General features: G+C 50.6%; 1 protein-coding gene across 8 annotated transcripts in view; it reads left to right on the top strand.

Annotated features, from left to right (window-relative positions):
- Positions 1 to 15,105, top strand: part of LOC142573293 (very long-chain specific acyl-CoA dehydrogenase, mitochondrial-like) — a 291,200-nt gene that overhangs the window by 187,139 nt on the left and 88,956 nt on the right. For all 8 annotated transcript variants that reach the window (XM_075682933.1, XM_075682934.1, XM_075682931.1 and 5 more), the window contains one exon: positions 14,609 to 14,806. In XM_075682933.1, the coding sequence (XP_075539048.1) occupies positions 14,609 to 14,806 (198 nt within the window). The remainder of the gene's footprint in view (positions 1 to 14,608; positions 14,807 to 15,105) is intronic.

Below are 15,105 nucleotides of genomic sequence, written 5' to 3'. Positions count from 1 at the left end.
AATCTCATCCGCCCACCTAACTTTCTGCCGCCCTCTGCTACGCTTCCCTTCCCTTGGGATCCAGTCCGTAACCCTTAATGACCATCGGTTATCTTCCCTCCTCATTACATGTCCTGCCCATGCCCATTTCTTTTTCTTGATTTCAACTAAGATGTCATTAACTCGCGTTTGTTCCCTCACCCAATCTGCTCTTTTCTTATCCCTTAACGTTACACCTATCATTCTTCTTTCCATAGCTCGTTGCGTCGTCCTCCGTTTGAGTAGAACCCTTTTCGTAAGCCTCCAGGTTTCTGCCCCGTAGGTGAGTACTGGTAAGACACAGCTATTATATACTTTTCTCTTGAGGGATAATGGCAACCTGCTGTTCAAGATCTGAGAATGCCTGCCAAACGCACCCCAGCCCATTCTTATTCTTCTGATTATTTCCGTCTCATGATCCGCATCCGCCGCCACTACCTGCCCTAAGTAGATGTATTCCCTTACGACTTCCAGTGCCTCGCTGCCTATTGTAAATTGCTGTTCTCTTCTGAGACTGTTAAGCATTACTTTAGTTTTCTGCAGATTAGTTTTTACACCCACTCTTCTGCTTTGCCTCTCCAGGTCAGTGAGCACGCATTGCAATTGGTCCCCTGAGTTACTAAGCAAGGCAATATCATCAGCGAATCGCAAGTTACTAAGGTATTCTCCATTAACTTTTATCCCCAATTCTTCCCAATCCAGGTCTCTGAATACCTCCTGTAAACATGCTGTGAATAGCATTGGAGATATCGTATCTCCCTGCCTGACACCTTTCTTTATTGGGATTTTGTTGCTTGCTTTATGGAGGACTACGGTGGCTGTGGAGCCGCTATAGATATCTTTCAGTATTTTTACATAGGGCTCGTCTACACCCTGATTCCGTAATGCCTCTATGACTGCTGAGGTTTCGACAGAATCGAACGCTTTCTCGTAATCAATGAAAGCTATATATAAGGGTTGGTTATATTCCGCACATTTCTCTATCACCTGATTGATAGTGTGAATATGATCTATTGTTGAGTAGCCTTTACGGAATCCTGCCTGGTCCTTTGCTTGACAGAAGTCTAAGGTGTTCCTGATTCTATTTGCGATTACCTTAGTAAATAGTTTGTAGGCAACGGACAGTAAGCTGATCGGTCTATAATTTTTCAAGTCTTTGGCGTCCCCTTTCTTTTGGATTAGGATTATGTTAGCGTTCTTCCAAGATTCCGGTACGCTCGAGGTCATGAGGCATTGCGTATACAGGGTGGCCAGTTTCTCTAGAACGATCTGCCCACCATCCTTCAACAAATCTGCTGTAAGATGATCCTCCCCAGCTGCCTTCCCCTTTTGCATAGCTCCCAAGGCTTTCTTTACTTCTTCCGGCGTTACCTGTGGGATTTCGAATTCCTCCGGACTAATTTCTCTTCCATTATCGTCGAGGGTGCCATTGGTACTGTATAAATCTCTATAGAAATCCTCAGCCACTTGAACTATCTCATCCATATTAGTAATGATATTGCCGGCTTTGTCTCTTAACGCATACATCTGATTCTTGCCAATTCCTAGTTTCTTCTTCACTGTTTTTAGGCTTCCTCCGTTCCTGAGAGCATGTTCAATTCTATCCATATTATACTTCCTTATGTCAGCTGTCTTACGCTTGTTGATTAACTTCGAAAGTTCTGCCAGTTCTATTCTAGCTGTAGGGTTAGATGCTTTCATACATTGGCATTTCTTGATCAGATCTTTCGTCTCCTGCGATAGTTTGCTGGTATCCTGCCTAACGGAGTTTCCACCGACATCCATTGCACACTCCTTAATGATGCCCAAAAGATTGTCGTTCATTGCTTCAACACTAAGGTCCTCTTCCGGAGTTAAAGCCGAATACCTGTTCTGTAGCTTGATCTGGAATTCGTCTATTTTCCCTCTTACCGCTAACTCATTAATCGGCTTCTTATGTACCAGTTTCTTCCGTTCCCTCCTCAGGTCTAGGCTAATTCGAGTTCTTATCATCCTGTGGTCACTGCAGCGCACCTTGCCGAGCACGTCCACATCTTGTATGATGCCAGGGTTAGCGCAGAGTATGAAGTCTATTTCATTTCTAGTCTCGCCGGTCGGGCTCCTCCAGGTCCACTTTCGGCTGTCCCGCTTGCGGAAGAAGGTATTCATTATCCTCATATTATTCTGTTCCGCAAACTCTACTAATAACTCTCCCCTGCTATTCCTAGTGCCTATGCCATATTCCCCCACTGCCTTGTCTCCAGCCTGCTTCTTGCCTACCTTGGCATTAAAGTCGCCCGTTAGTATAGTGTTCACTCTACCCATCGCCGATTCCACGTCTTCATAGAAGCTTTCGACTTCCTGGTCATCATGACTGGATGTAGGGGCGTAGACCTGTACAATCTTCATTTTGTACCTCTTATTAAGTTTCACAACAAGACCTGCCACCCTCTCGTTAATGCGATAGAATTCCTGTATGTTACCAGCTATATTTTTATTAATCAGGAATCCGACTCCTAGTCTCTTCTCTCCGTTAAGCCCCGGTAGCACAGGACCTGCCCGCTTTTTAGCACTGTATAGGCTTCTTTCGGCCTCCTAACTTCACTGAGCCCTATTATATCCATTTACTGCCCTCTAATTCCTCCAATAGCACTGCTAGACTCGCCTCACTAGATAACGTTCTAGCGTTAAACGTTGCCAGGTTCATATTCGAACGGCGGCCTGTCCATGTGCCTCGCATAGTGCCTCGCATGTATCCCTCTTGGTTTATCCCTAAGCACAAAAAGTTCGGACTTGGGCTGAGATCACGAGAGTCCTGCCTCCCCTGCTAGCTCCTCCACAATATCCACTGCCTGTTGTAGGTAGTAAAGTTTCCTCCAATTGTGCGTTGCTTCCCCTTGTTACCCATAGAGTAATGTCATGCGCATAAAATATATGTTTGTCCCGATATCCTTGCCAGCTTCGGCTGTATCTTGATCAAGGCGAGATTAAACAAGAACGGCGATAAAACCGACCCTTGTGGTGTCTCCCTGCCCCCCAACGAGAAGGAATCCGATTTGACTTCTCCGACTGCAATCTCTGCAGTCCTACCCTCCAGAAATGATCTGATGTATCAGAAGGTTCTACCCCCGGTCCTATGTCCAATAGGTTCCTTAATATTGCCTCATGGGTGACATTATCAAAGGCCTTTGTGAGGTCGAGCCCCAAGTTGGCCTTGATGCCCGTGCCGTACCCAGGATCAACCACGTCCTTTTTGAGCTGTATCATGACGTCCTGCATTGATAAATTAGCCCTGAAGCCAATCATCGTTTTAGGTATCAACTCCTTGTCCTCCACATAACCCTGAAGCCTGTTCAGGACCACATGCTCCATCAATTTGGCCAAGCAGGACGTCAGCGAGATGAAACGAAGATTCTCAATGCAGGTCTTCTTCCCTGGTTTAGGAATAAATGTAATCCTAGCATGGGGGGGGGGGCTTCCACTCTGCCGGGATCTCCCCGGCAGAGTGGCTAGAAGGTACAGGAAAGGCGAAAGAGTAGAGAGAAAGGGAAAGTCGCAATACACTGTGCCAAACAGCCTTTCTTGCACCCCGCACATGCAAGCAACCCGCTCCAAACCTAAAAGGCACCACGGCACTGTCAATTGCTGTTCGTAGAACGCACCCGCCAGCAATTTTCACGCAGTTTGAGGGGTGTCAAGTGCCTGGCATTTCTGCCGCAGCGACCTCAGCAATGTTGTTTGAGGTGGGGAAGTGTCTCCACATCGTCAGCGGCCCCCAGCGTGGGGCTGCTTTGGCTCCAGAATGGAGGATATACAACAACGGTGTCCATCATTCCTTTAAAAATAGCTGAGCCGAGCATAACCCCCCCAAAAATAAGAATTTTGAACGTGTAGAGGTCGTCAGGAGTAATAAAAGCGGCCTTTTCACAGCCACACGCATTAACTGCAATTTGCCAATAGCCACTGCATAAATCAATGGAAGAAAAGTATTGAGCGTTGCGTATACGATCCAATGAGTCATCTATTCGGGGCAGAGGATAAACATCTTTCTTCATGGTCTTATTCAATTTTCAATAATCGATGCTACAGTGTAAGGTACCATCTTTTTTCTTTACTAACACAACTGGCAAAGCCCAAGGACTGGTTGATGGCTGGATGACGTTCTCTGTAAGCATCTGCTGAACTTAGTGATGTATAGTGTGTTGTTCTGTTTGTAACACCCTATAGGCATGTTGTCGAACGGGCCTTTCGGTAGGTTTGGTAATGATGCTATGCTGAGCAAGCAATGTCTGGTTAACCTTCGTCGTTGTAGAGAAACAATCTTGAAAAAACTGAGTGCATCCGGAAGGTTTTTCTCATTGCTGTGATGGTAGGCTCGGGTTTACATTCAGAGGGCTCGTGAATGCCGTGGCAGAATGGTCACACGCCGAAAGAGCAGTGAATATTGGCGGACCATGGAGGTCGGCAATTTCGTGAAAGTGTGCAATGGCGGTGTTTCTTGTAACATGACAATATTCCTCGCTGAAGTTCGTGACCAGCAGGTGAGCCTGTTTGTTTCTAGGTTGAATAATGCCTCGGGCAATGCAGATTTGGCATGCAAGAAGGAAAGACAAATTTGCTTCCGCAATTACAACATTGAGGACGTCCTGTTCACATTCCACACCAACAAAGAGGCTGCTTTGGCAGAATCACAGATTCATCGGACACGTATAGTGCTGTCTTTGGTAATTGGGTGTTGTCAGCTTCAGGAGGAAAGGGTTCCTCGAACGACACCAGCTACTCATGTAGGTTAATGATGGCACCGTATTCACGAAGGAAGTCTGTTCTAAGGATTATTAGGCAGGAGTACACAGGTAATACGAGGAAAGACCCCACGAACATAGACGCACGGATTCGAATACATGCCATGCACATTACACTTGGCATCACCAGATGGCCATCTGCCATGCGCTCTTGCCCTGGTGCGGTGACTTTCGTCAATTTAGAAGCCAGTGCGCCGCTCATAACTGAATAATTGGCACCGGTGTCGATGAGGGCAGTGACAGCATTATTACCAACAAATATGGCGATGTCGGCAGAAGCAATCTTGTAAGTGTCTGAAAATAAAGAAAAATCGGAACGGTTCTTGTCGGGTCGCTGCGTCAAGGGAGGTTCTTTAAACGTTCTTTGGAAAGCGACTTCATCCCCAGAAGTCGAGGTGATTGGTTCCTCAGGGAGCGGAAAACGACGAGAGCAAGCTAGGCAGCGCAGACCGATGAAGGGATGGTGATCGCGATTGGCGGCACTGAAAAGGATTGTGCTGGCCCGTCAGATGCGCTTCGATTTCTCGGGGATGCTCACTGTAGCGGGGGTACAGCGCGCCAGGGTGGAAGCCACGGAGACCTAGCTGACGGTACTGGCAGTCGCAGTACACCTGACTCACTTTGCCACAGTGGTAGCAGAGTGGACGGTTATCCGACGAGCTCCATACGCGTGCCTTATTAGATTGTTAACTGAGCATTTTTGCGGTTCGATCTGCTCCAAGTTGCCCCGCTAAACCACAGCGGAGCACCGGGAAATTTTCACTTTTTAGTTATACGTTTAGCGGAGCAGAGCGGACCTTTCGTAGTTGCAGTGCCTTCTGGCCAAATTCACGGTAATGAAACAAAATAAAAACAGATTGATTACTTTTATAAAGTAAAACGAATATATATATAACTTATTTGCCCGTGAAGCTTCTAAAAATGCCCTTGTAATGTGTTACCAGTCCATTCCATCCAGTGGGAAATAAAGTGCCATCTTCAAGAACGCCACTTGATACCCTATGAGCTTGCTTTCCACATCAAATGCATTCCTTTCCAGCGCCATTGCTAGCCAATGCAAATCCTCTCACGCTGTGGGGTATTCAAATGGGTCAGCACTTGCAACTTCTTGTAGCAAACATAAATCTTCGTCCATGCGAAATCACTCTTGTGGCTTGCGCTGCATGGTTGAAGTGCATGACATGGTCGAGAACATATTACTGGGGAAAGCCACCCTGGAAAAAGAGCGAGGCAAGCGAGGTGCCTCGATGCACCTGCGAGAGGGTGCGCGCATCGACCACCCTCACTAGTGAAAGACGGCAGCGAGTGTCTGCTCAGGCAGCTTGTAAGCGGACCGTGTTTGTCGCTCCGCTAGCGTGCTTGCGGCTAAGCAGAGCGTCCATGCGCGTTCATGCTTCTACTCCGCTCAGCTTCTGAGCGAAGCATGAAAACGCCAAACTAAAACACTGTATTAGCGATCTGTCTTGAGCCAAGTGGTAGATACGTAGCTACGTTCGAGTACCTTGAGTCTGGTAGTGGATGCGAAGGGGTGTCCGGGAAAAGAGGTGTAGCCTCGTTCACTGTCCGCATGACAGGATGTGCGGCGCACGAGCCCTCAATGCCGCCGTATATATTAGGACGTGGACCTCAGGTCCTGGTGGTGCGAGTGGTTGCACCAGCTGTCTGATTTTACTCCAGATGACGTCCGCAAGTGCTGTCACAGGTGGTTGTGGTCCCACTGCTTTGAGTTGCTGCAGTTCGTCATGCTCTACACTTCGTATGAAGTTTGCGAGGCCCTGCTTCTTGCCGTCCAACCCACTAGAGCATGCAGTAGCTGCGACATCAAGGCATTTCTACTTTGATGACTGCTGCTGAAGAGTACGCTCCATAGCCGTTGCCTCACTCACGAAGTCTGCCATGGTTGTTGGTGGATTGCATATGAGTCCGGTGAAGAGCTGTTCCTTGGCTACATGCATTAAGTGTCAAACCTTCTTTTCCTTGGGCATTGCAGGATCTGCGAGCCTGAAAAGATAAAACATATCCTCGAAAAACATCGAGACCCTCTCGTTTGGCTGGTGGTTCCTAGAAGAGATGGCTTGTCCAGCTCTCTCCTTCCGGTGTTGCGGTATGCATTGCAGAGCTGTTGACTAAACTCTAGCCATGTCACAAAGGAACTCTCATGGTTCTCATACCACGTCTTTGCCGAGTCTTCAAACGCGAAGTAAACTCTCCGCAGCTTGCGAAAATCGTCCCACTCGTCGATGCTGGCAAACCGATCGAAGCGGTACAGCCAGTCTACAACATCCTCAAAAGTGTCTCCGTGGGACGGTCTGGGTGTCTGTGGTGCATGAAAAATGTGCGGGGGAGCTGGGGGGGTATTGTGTAGGAGTCCACATAGTGGACTGTCCATTCTGACCGCTGCTGATTGGATGCAATTGTACGAGAGAGGAGGAGACGAGTGGCCGAAATGGGCAGTCTACTAGGTGGACTCTTAAAGAAAACACCCCCAGACTGTGCATTCTAAGTTTGGCTCGCCTGGTATATTGCGGTCGTTGACATCCTTATTTCCAGTGACAAAGGACTGAATTCGGGTGGTAGTCCTTGCAGGGGACTGCTGCTTCTTGCTGTGGGAGCTGTGGCTGTCTCTAAAGTGCTAGAAGTGACGGTGGAAACTTGGGGGCAAAGGTGCATTTACCAAGCACTTCCACCAGTAATGTCACGGGCAAAACAACAGACAGCGAAGAGTCCCTGTCATTATCGGAAAACACACAACGAGAACCTTCTCCTCTTCTTCCAACCCCTCAAGCGTGTATGTGCCACAGTGGATGACTTATATGCCATGGCATGTGTCAATATTGTCACGTGGTGGTGACGTTGAAGAACACAGTAGCAATACTGTGAAAGAAAAAACTAACTTTTATTGGGCGAACCTGTGCCCACAAATACAGGCTACACTTATAGTACAACGATAGCGGCGAACACTGTCGGTGGTCCTCGAAAATCTGATCAGCGGGTACAGTGCGTCGGCTTTTATACAGCAGTCATCGAATGTTCCAGACTAATCGTTGGGACCCGCGTGCCTTCCACAAAGTTCTACACCATTCGCGTCACGCGATGAAATCAGATAACACAAGGTTCGGCGACAACAGACAGCGGACATAAGCATCGATAACTTTCCAGAAACTTCGGTACATTCAGGCGCGTCCCGCGCTGTGGGATAACATTTGTTTAGGCGGCGAAACGTGGTCGCCTGATATATATAAGTACACGTGCCAATGCACCCTCCTAAAAAGCATCGACCCGATGCTGCAAAGAAACGAAAGAAATAAAGAAGCACTCGTAGCAAAGTAAACAACAAAATAAGGAAAGGTCGTCAGCGTCCGTAAAAGGATTTAAGACGCACCACGTGGACCACTTCAGATCGTGCGCGGCGCCGCTGTGAATGCCAAATTCCGTCTGGCACGACCTCACAGTCCAGTGCGCCAATACGTTGTATGACTTTGTAGGGTCCGAAATAGCGTCGCAATAGTTTTTCACTCAGTCCTCGTTGGCGTATCGGGGTGCATACCCAAACACTGTCGCCTGGCTGGTACTCGAAGAAGCGTCGTCGCAGGTTGTAGTGTCGGCTGTCGGCACGCTGGAGATAGGTAGCGGCGTCAAGATTCTCCTCGTCAGTGACGTGGGGCAGCATGGCGTCGAGCGTCGTCGTCGGGTTCCTGCCGTAAACCAACTTGAACGGCGTGATTTGTGTTGTTTCTTGCACCGCCGTGTTTTAGGCGAATGTTACATACGGCAAGACCGCGTCCCACGTCTTGTGCTCAACGTCGACGTACATCGCTAGCATGTCGGCGAGGGTCTTGTTCAGGCGCTCCGTGAGACCATTCGATTCCGGATGGTAGGCAGTTGTCCTCCTGTGGCTTTTCTGGCTATATTGCAGAATGGCTTGGGTGAGCTGTGCTGTAAAAGCCGTTCCTCTGTCGGTGATGAGGACTTCTGGGGCACCATGTCGCAGCAGGATGTTCTCGACGAAAAATTTCACCACTTCGGCTGCGCTGCCTTTTGGTAGAGCTTTAGTTTCAGCGAAGCGGGTGAGATAGTCCGTCGCCACGACGATCCACTTATTCCCGGATATTGACGTCGGAAACGGCCCCAACAAGTCCATTCCGATCTGCTGAAAAGGACGGTAAGGAGGCTTGATCGGCTGCAGTAATCCCGCTGGCCTTGTCGGTGGTGTCTTGCGTCGCTGACAGTCTCGGCATGTCCTGACATAACGGGCGACATCGGCGGTTAGATGCGGCCAGTAATACCTTTCTTGTATGCTCGATAGCGTCCGGAAGAAACCAAGGTGCCCAGCGGTCGGATCGTCATGTAGGGCGTGCAGTACTTCTGGACGCAGCGCTGACGGTACAACAAGAAAGTAGCTGGCGCGGACTGGTGAGAAGTTCTTCTTCACGAGCAGGTTGTTTTGTAGCGTGAACGAAGACAACCCGCGCTTAAATGCCCTAGGGACAACGTCGGTGCTCCATTTCGAATACTCGACGAGGCCTTTTAGCTCCTGGTCTGCTCGTTGCTGTTTAGTGAAGTCTTCCGCGCTTATTATACCAAGGAAGGCGTCGTCATCCTCGTCGTCTTGCGGCGGCGGATCGATGGGGGCGCGCGATAAGCAGTCGGCGTCGGAGTGTTTTCTTCCGGTCTTGTATATTACCTTGAGTTCATATTCTTGCAGTCTGAGGCTCTACCGCGCCAGCCGTCCTGAGGGATCCTTTAAGTTCGCTAGCCAACACAAGGCGTGATGGTCGCTGACGACTTTGAATGGCCTGCCATATAGGTAAGGGCGAAATTTCGCTGTAGCCCAAACGATGGCGAGGCATTCCTTTTCGGTTGTAGAATAACTGCCTTCCGCTTTTTACAACGACCGGCTAGCGTAAGCTATCACGTGTTCATGTCCATCTTTTCTCTGGACTAGGACGGCACCGAGGCCTAGGCTACTGGCGTCAGTGTGGATTTCGGTATCGGCGTGCTCGTCGAAGTGCGCAAGTACGGGCGGGGACTGCATGCGTCGTTTGAGTTCTTGAAATGCGTCGGCCTGCGGCGTTTCCCACTTGAACTCGACGCCACATTTAGTTAGCTGTGTCAGCGGCTCAGCGATGCGTGAAAAGTCCTTGACAAATCGCCTGTAGTAGGCACACATGCCAAGAAATCTACGCACTGCCTTCTTGTCGATGGGCTGTGGGAACTTTGCTATGGCAGCTGTCTTCTGCTGGTCGGGGTGGACTCCAGACTTGCTGATGACGTGGCCTAGGAACAGAAGCTCATCGTAAGCGAAGCGGCACTTCTCTGGCTTCACAGTGAGCCCTGATGACTTCATGGCCTCGAGTACAGTTGCAAGCCGCCTAAGGTGATCGTCGAAATTTCCGGCGAAGACAACGACGTCATCCAAGTAAACGAGACAGGTCTGCCACTTCAATCCTGCTAAAACAGTGTCCATCACGCGCTGGAACGTTGCAGGCGCCGAGCACAGTCTAAATGGCATAACCTTGAACTCGTAGAGGCCGTCTGGGGTGATGAAGGCGGTCTTTTTGCGATCTCTTTCGTCGACTTCTATTTGCTAATAGCCAGACCTGAGGTCCATCGAGGAGATGTATTTAGCGTTGCAGAGCCGATCCAATGCGTCGTCTATCCGTGGGAGGGGGTATACGTCCTTCTTCGTGATCTTGTTCAGACGACGATAATCGACGCAGAAACGTAGTGTCCCGTCCTTTCTCTTTACCAGGACAACAGGGGATGCCCACGGGCTTTTCGACGGCTGGATGATGTCGTCGCGCAGCATTTCGTCAACTTGATCTCTTATAGCTTCACGTTCTCGCGGTGAAACTCGGTAAGGGCTCTGGCGGAGTGGTCGAGCGCACTCCTCGGTGATTCTGCGATGCTTGGCGACTGGTGTTTGTCGAATCCTCGATGACGTCGAAAAGCAGCCTTTGTAGCGTCGGAGCAGACTTTTGAGCTGCTGTTGCTTAATCATAGGGAGAATTGGATTAATGTCGTAATCTGGTTCGGGAGTCATGCTCATCGGGGTAGATGCGACTGAATCCGAGAGGACGAAGGCATTGCTGGTTTCGTCAATTTCCTCGATATATGCGATTGTCGTGCCCTTCTTGATGTGCTTGAACTCTTGGCTGAAGTTGGTTAGCATAACTTCCACTTGCCCTCCGTGGAGTCGAGCGATCCCTCTTGCGACGCAAATTTCACGGTCGAGCAGTAGATGTTGGTCGCCCTCGATGACGCCTTCTACGTCAGCGGGTGTTTCGGTGCCGACGGAAATAATAATGCTGGAGCGCGGCGGGATGCTCACTTGATCTTCGAGCACACTCAAGGCCTGGTGTCTATAGCAGCTCTCCGGCGGTATCGCTTTATCTTCAGACAGCGTTATTGACTTCGACTTGAGGTCAATGATTGCGCCGTGTTGGTTCAGGAAGTCCATACCGAGAATGACGTCTCGTGAACACTGTTGGAGGATAACGAATGTAGCAGGGTAAGTCCTGTCATGAATCGTTATTCTTGCCGTGCAGATTCCAGTCGGCGTGACGAGGTGTCCTCCAGCGGTTCGAATTTGAGGGACTTCCCATGCAGTTTTAACTTTCTTCAACTGCGTGGCGATGGGTCCGCTCATGACGGAGCAATCGGCTCCTGTGTCCACTAAAGCGGTGACTGCGTGGCCTTCGAGAAGCACGTCGAGGTCGGTGGTTCTTTGTCTGGCGTTGCAGTTAGGTCTCGGCGTTGGATCACGGCTGCGTCGTGTTGAACTGAAGCTGGAACGTCGCGTAGTCATTACGTCTTTCGTCGGTACAGTCTTGGCTTCCTGACTTCGTCGGGTCGGCGGCGTGTGATTATGTCGTCGAGATGGTCTCTTCGTCTTCGTCGGCGGCAGAGGATCTTCGTCAGTTCGACGAACAGCAACCGCACCTCCATCAGTTGCTGCTTTTAGTTTTCCGGATATGGGCTCACAGAGCGGCCCCAGGCTGGGCCGGTGTATGGTCGGCGCTGTGGCGACAGGTAGCGACCTGGTGACGGCGAACGGGACGGTCGTCGAGGGCTCCACTGAGTGGCGGCCAGGTAGTATGGGCTCCCGGTATGGGCATCGGCGGTAGATGTGCCCGGCTTCTCCGCAGTGATAGCAAAGCGGGCGGTGGTCGGGGGCGTGCCAAACGTCAGTCTTGGAACGCCGCGTGAGGTGACGGCTTGGCGTGCTGGCGGCGGGGGTGGTGGTGGACGACGGAACTGTGTCGTCACTGGGCCCTGCCGTGGGCGCGGAGGGGAAACGTGACAGCGGGCTACAGCGGCGTAAGTCATTGCTTGCGGCTGAAGCTGTGGCGATTCAGGGCGTACTCCGAGTTGTTGCTGGAGCTCCTCACGTGCGGCTTCGGCAATCGAAGCCACTTGAGGCTGTGATGAAGGCAACAGCTTCTGTAGTTCCTCCCGCACGACCACTCGGATAGTCTCGCGCAGGTCTTCGGTGGCCAGTGATGCAACTGCGGCGTAGTTTGTCGAGTTTGTGCGGCGGTTGAATTGCCGGTTCCGCATTTCCAGTGTCTTTTCGATGCTAGTGGTCTCGTGAAGAAACTCGTCGACGGTCTTCGGTGGGCTTCGTACCATTCCGGCGAAAAGTTCCTCCTTTACACCACGCATCAGTAGGCGGACTTTCTTCTCCTCGGACATTTCCGGGTCGGCATGGCGTAATAGGCGGTTCATTTCTTCTGTAAAGATCACTGCTGTTTCATTAGTTAGCTGCACCCAGGTTTCTAACAGCGCTTAGGCTCGTTCTCGGCGTACGACGCTTGCGATTGTCTGCAAGAAGGCGCTTCAGAACAGCTCCCAGGTCGTTAAGGTGGCTTCTCGGTTCTCGAACCACGTCCTGGCAGCGTCTTCCTATGCGAAGAAGACATGTCGCAGTTTGTCGTCGCTGTTCCAGTTGTTAAAAGCAGCGGCCCTCTCGTATGTCTCAAGCCAGCTTTCCGGGTCCTCGAACGTTGAACCGCGGAACGTCGGAGGCTCCCTGGGCTGCTGCAGCACGATTGGGGACACTGGGGCTGCCATTGGGGTGGACTTGGTGGCAATCTTCCTGGTCGTCTCAGGCAAAAGTCCGTGCTCCGGGGGCAGTCCTTGCAGCCTGCGGCTACCTCGCTGGTTCTTGGCGACGTTGGTGTACTCGGGTAGAATGGGACGAAGCCAAACAGACTGCATTTGCTTCTTTGAAAGCTGCACTTGCAGAAAAGCCAATCCTCGCAAGCCCGGACTACTCAAGGCCCTTTCTTGTGCAATGTGACGCCAGCGAAAAAGGGGTGGGTGTAGTATTAAGCCAGGAAAACGAGCACGGATACGAACATCCGATTCTGTACGTGAGCCGAAAGTTGACCGCTCGCGAACAAGCCTACAGTACCATAGAAAAAGAATGCGCGTGCCTAGTGTGGGCTTTAGAGGAGCTCTCGTGTTACTCGTCAGGTTCAGAATTCATTTTTATTACAGATCATAGGCCGCTCACATGGCTTCAACAAATGTCGAACAAAAACGGTAGATTACTACGTTGGAGCCTAAGTTTGCAACCGTACGCGTTCACGGTTAAACACAAGAAGGGATCTCTGCATGCAAATGCAGATGGCCTGAGCAGGGCCTTCTCTAACTCGGCGTCACTCGGCAGTAATGCAGCAAAGCATTCATTCTGAATTCATTAGCCGGCCTGGTTCTGTCGAGGTTCCTCGCTGGTCATCAGTTCTGTTCCTTTTAGAAAGGTTCCAAAAGCCTCTGCGTATCGGGGTCGGGCCGGGCCACACCCGGCGGTTGTTGTGGTGCTTGCGGGGGCTTGCCTTCTTGCCTATGCCCAGGAGCTTGTCCATGGACGCCTCCACGAGCAACCCTTTCACGTCTGCAGTCACCTGAGAACCGGTTTCCCGATCCATCTACCGAACAGTAGCTCAAGACTCCAGAACCACGTCTCCAAGGGCTCATCTGTCAAGAATGTGCCCAATTTGGCAAAGGGGCAACTTTGGAATCACCAGGGGTCCTGGCGCCCGGGCGAAGTGGCGTCCGGCACTTCGCCCGCTTCAACTGCTTCAAGGGAAAACCGAATGTCTTCTTCTGTCAAACTTCGACAAACATTCGGAAGTGCATTTGTGTTGCAGTGTGGACCTTCTGGGAACCCCTTCCCCCCCCCCACAATCTTCTTCCGTGGGGAGGAGCTGTTGCGCTCACGCGCATGCGTCTGCCTACACCAAGTGCCGAAGCCCGGCGAGCCTGTCAGCGAGATAAGGTGCTGTCGCGCATGGTTCTGCTCGTGAGGAGGGTTGTTTCCCTCTCCCTTTGTGAAGGCGAGGCTGGTAAAAAGGACAGCGCAGCCACGCCGTAGTGCTTTTTGTACCAACCGGCAGCAGCAATGCCGGAATAAAGTAACGTCGTTCGGCGTCGTGTTCTTGCCTCGGCTCGGAGCCCTGCTCGGCCGAAATGTAACAGTGGCCAGTGCTGCGGTACTACCACACTGTGGACTCAATTGAATCTTGCAAACCATGCAGTTTACCAGCTCTAGAAAAGGTGCGTCGGTGTGATGGCCCCTCATGGGCTCTGAAGCAATATGTGCCATTTGATGTTTTTTCAATATAGGTGTACACAAGAAACCCAGGTGGTCAAAATTAATTTCATACTCTTTACTGCAGGATTATTCATCGCCAAGGGATCGTTTTATTATTACTGGGTGAACAACCTGGTTTGTCAGTGCTGCATGTTACACTTCCCATGTTCACTCCATGTTCCGGTTTAATAGGCGCCTTGTGTGTCCACAGACTCCTGTGAAGCTGGACTCCGGGGAGGTGCGCGATCGCATGACTGCCTTCATTGTGGAGCGCTCTTTTGGAGGAGTCACCTCGGGACCTCCAGAGAAGAAAATGGGCATCAAGGCCTCCAACACGGCCTCCGTCTACTTTGACAACACTCCCGTGCCTGTCGAGAATGTTCTTGGCAATGTTGGGGATGGCTTCAAGGTATGGGCTTACGCTATTACAAACCACATATATTGTGCAAAGAATGGCCGAGGTTTTATTTCAGCATAGCTCGGCACACTAACTTCCTGGGCTTTAGTGTGAGTGAGCGAACATGAGTATGAATGTGTACACATGAATATGTGAGCATACGTGAATTTGACCGAATGTCGGTATACATGATTATGAATGCGAGTGCAAGTAGACGAGAGCGCGAAAATGTGCCATCTGGTGTTATCCAACAGTCTGGATGTGAAGTAGGGCCTCTGAGACTTGGCATTTGTTACACAGAACTCACTCAC

Source organism: Dermacentor variabilis, chromosome 2, assembly GCF_050947875.1.
Source record: "Dermacentor variabilis isolate Ectoservices chromosome 2, ASM5094787v1, whole genome shotgun sequence".
NCBI lineage: Eukaryota > Metazoa > Arthropoda > Arachnida > Ixodida > Ixodidae > Dermacentor > Dermacentor variabilis.
Note: the sequence above shows the minus strand (reverse complement) of the source record. Positions and strands in the feature narration are given on the sequence as shown.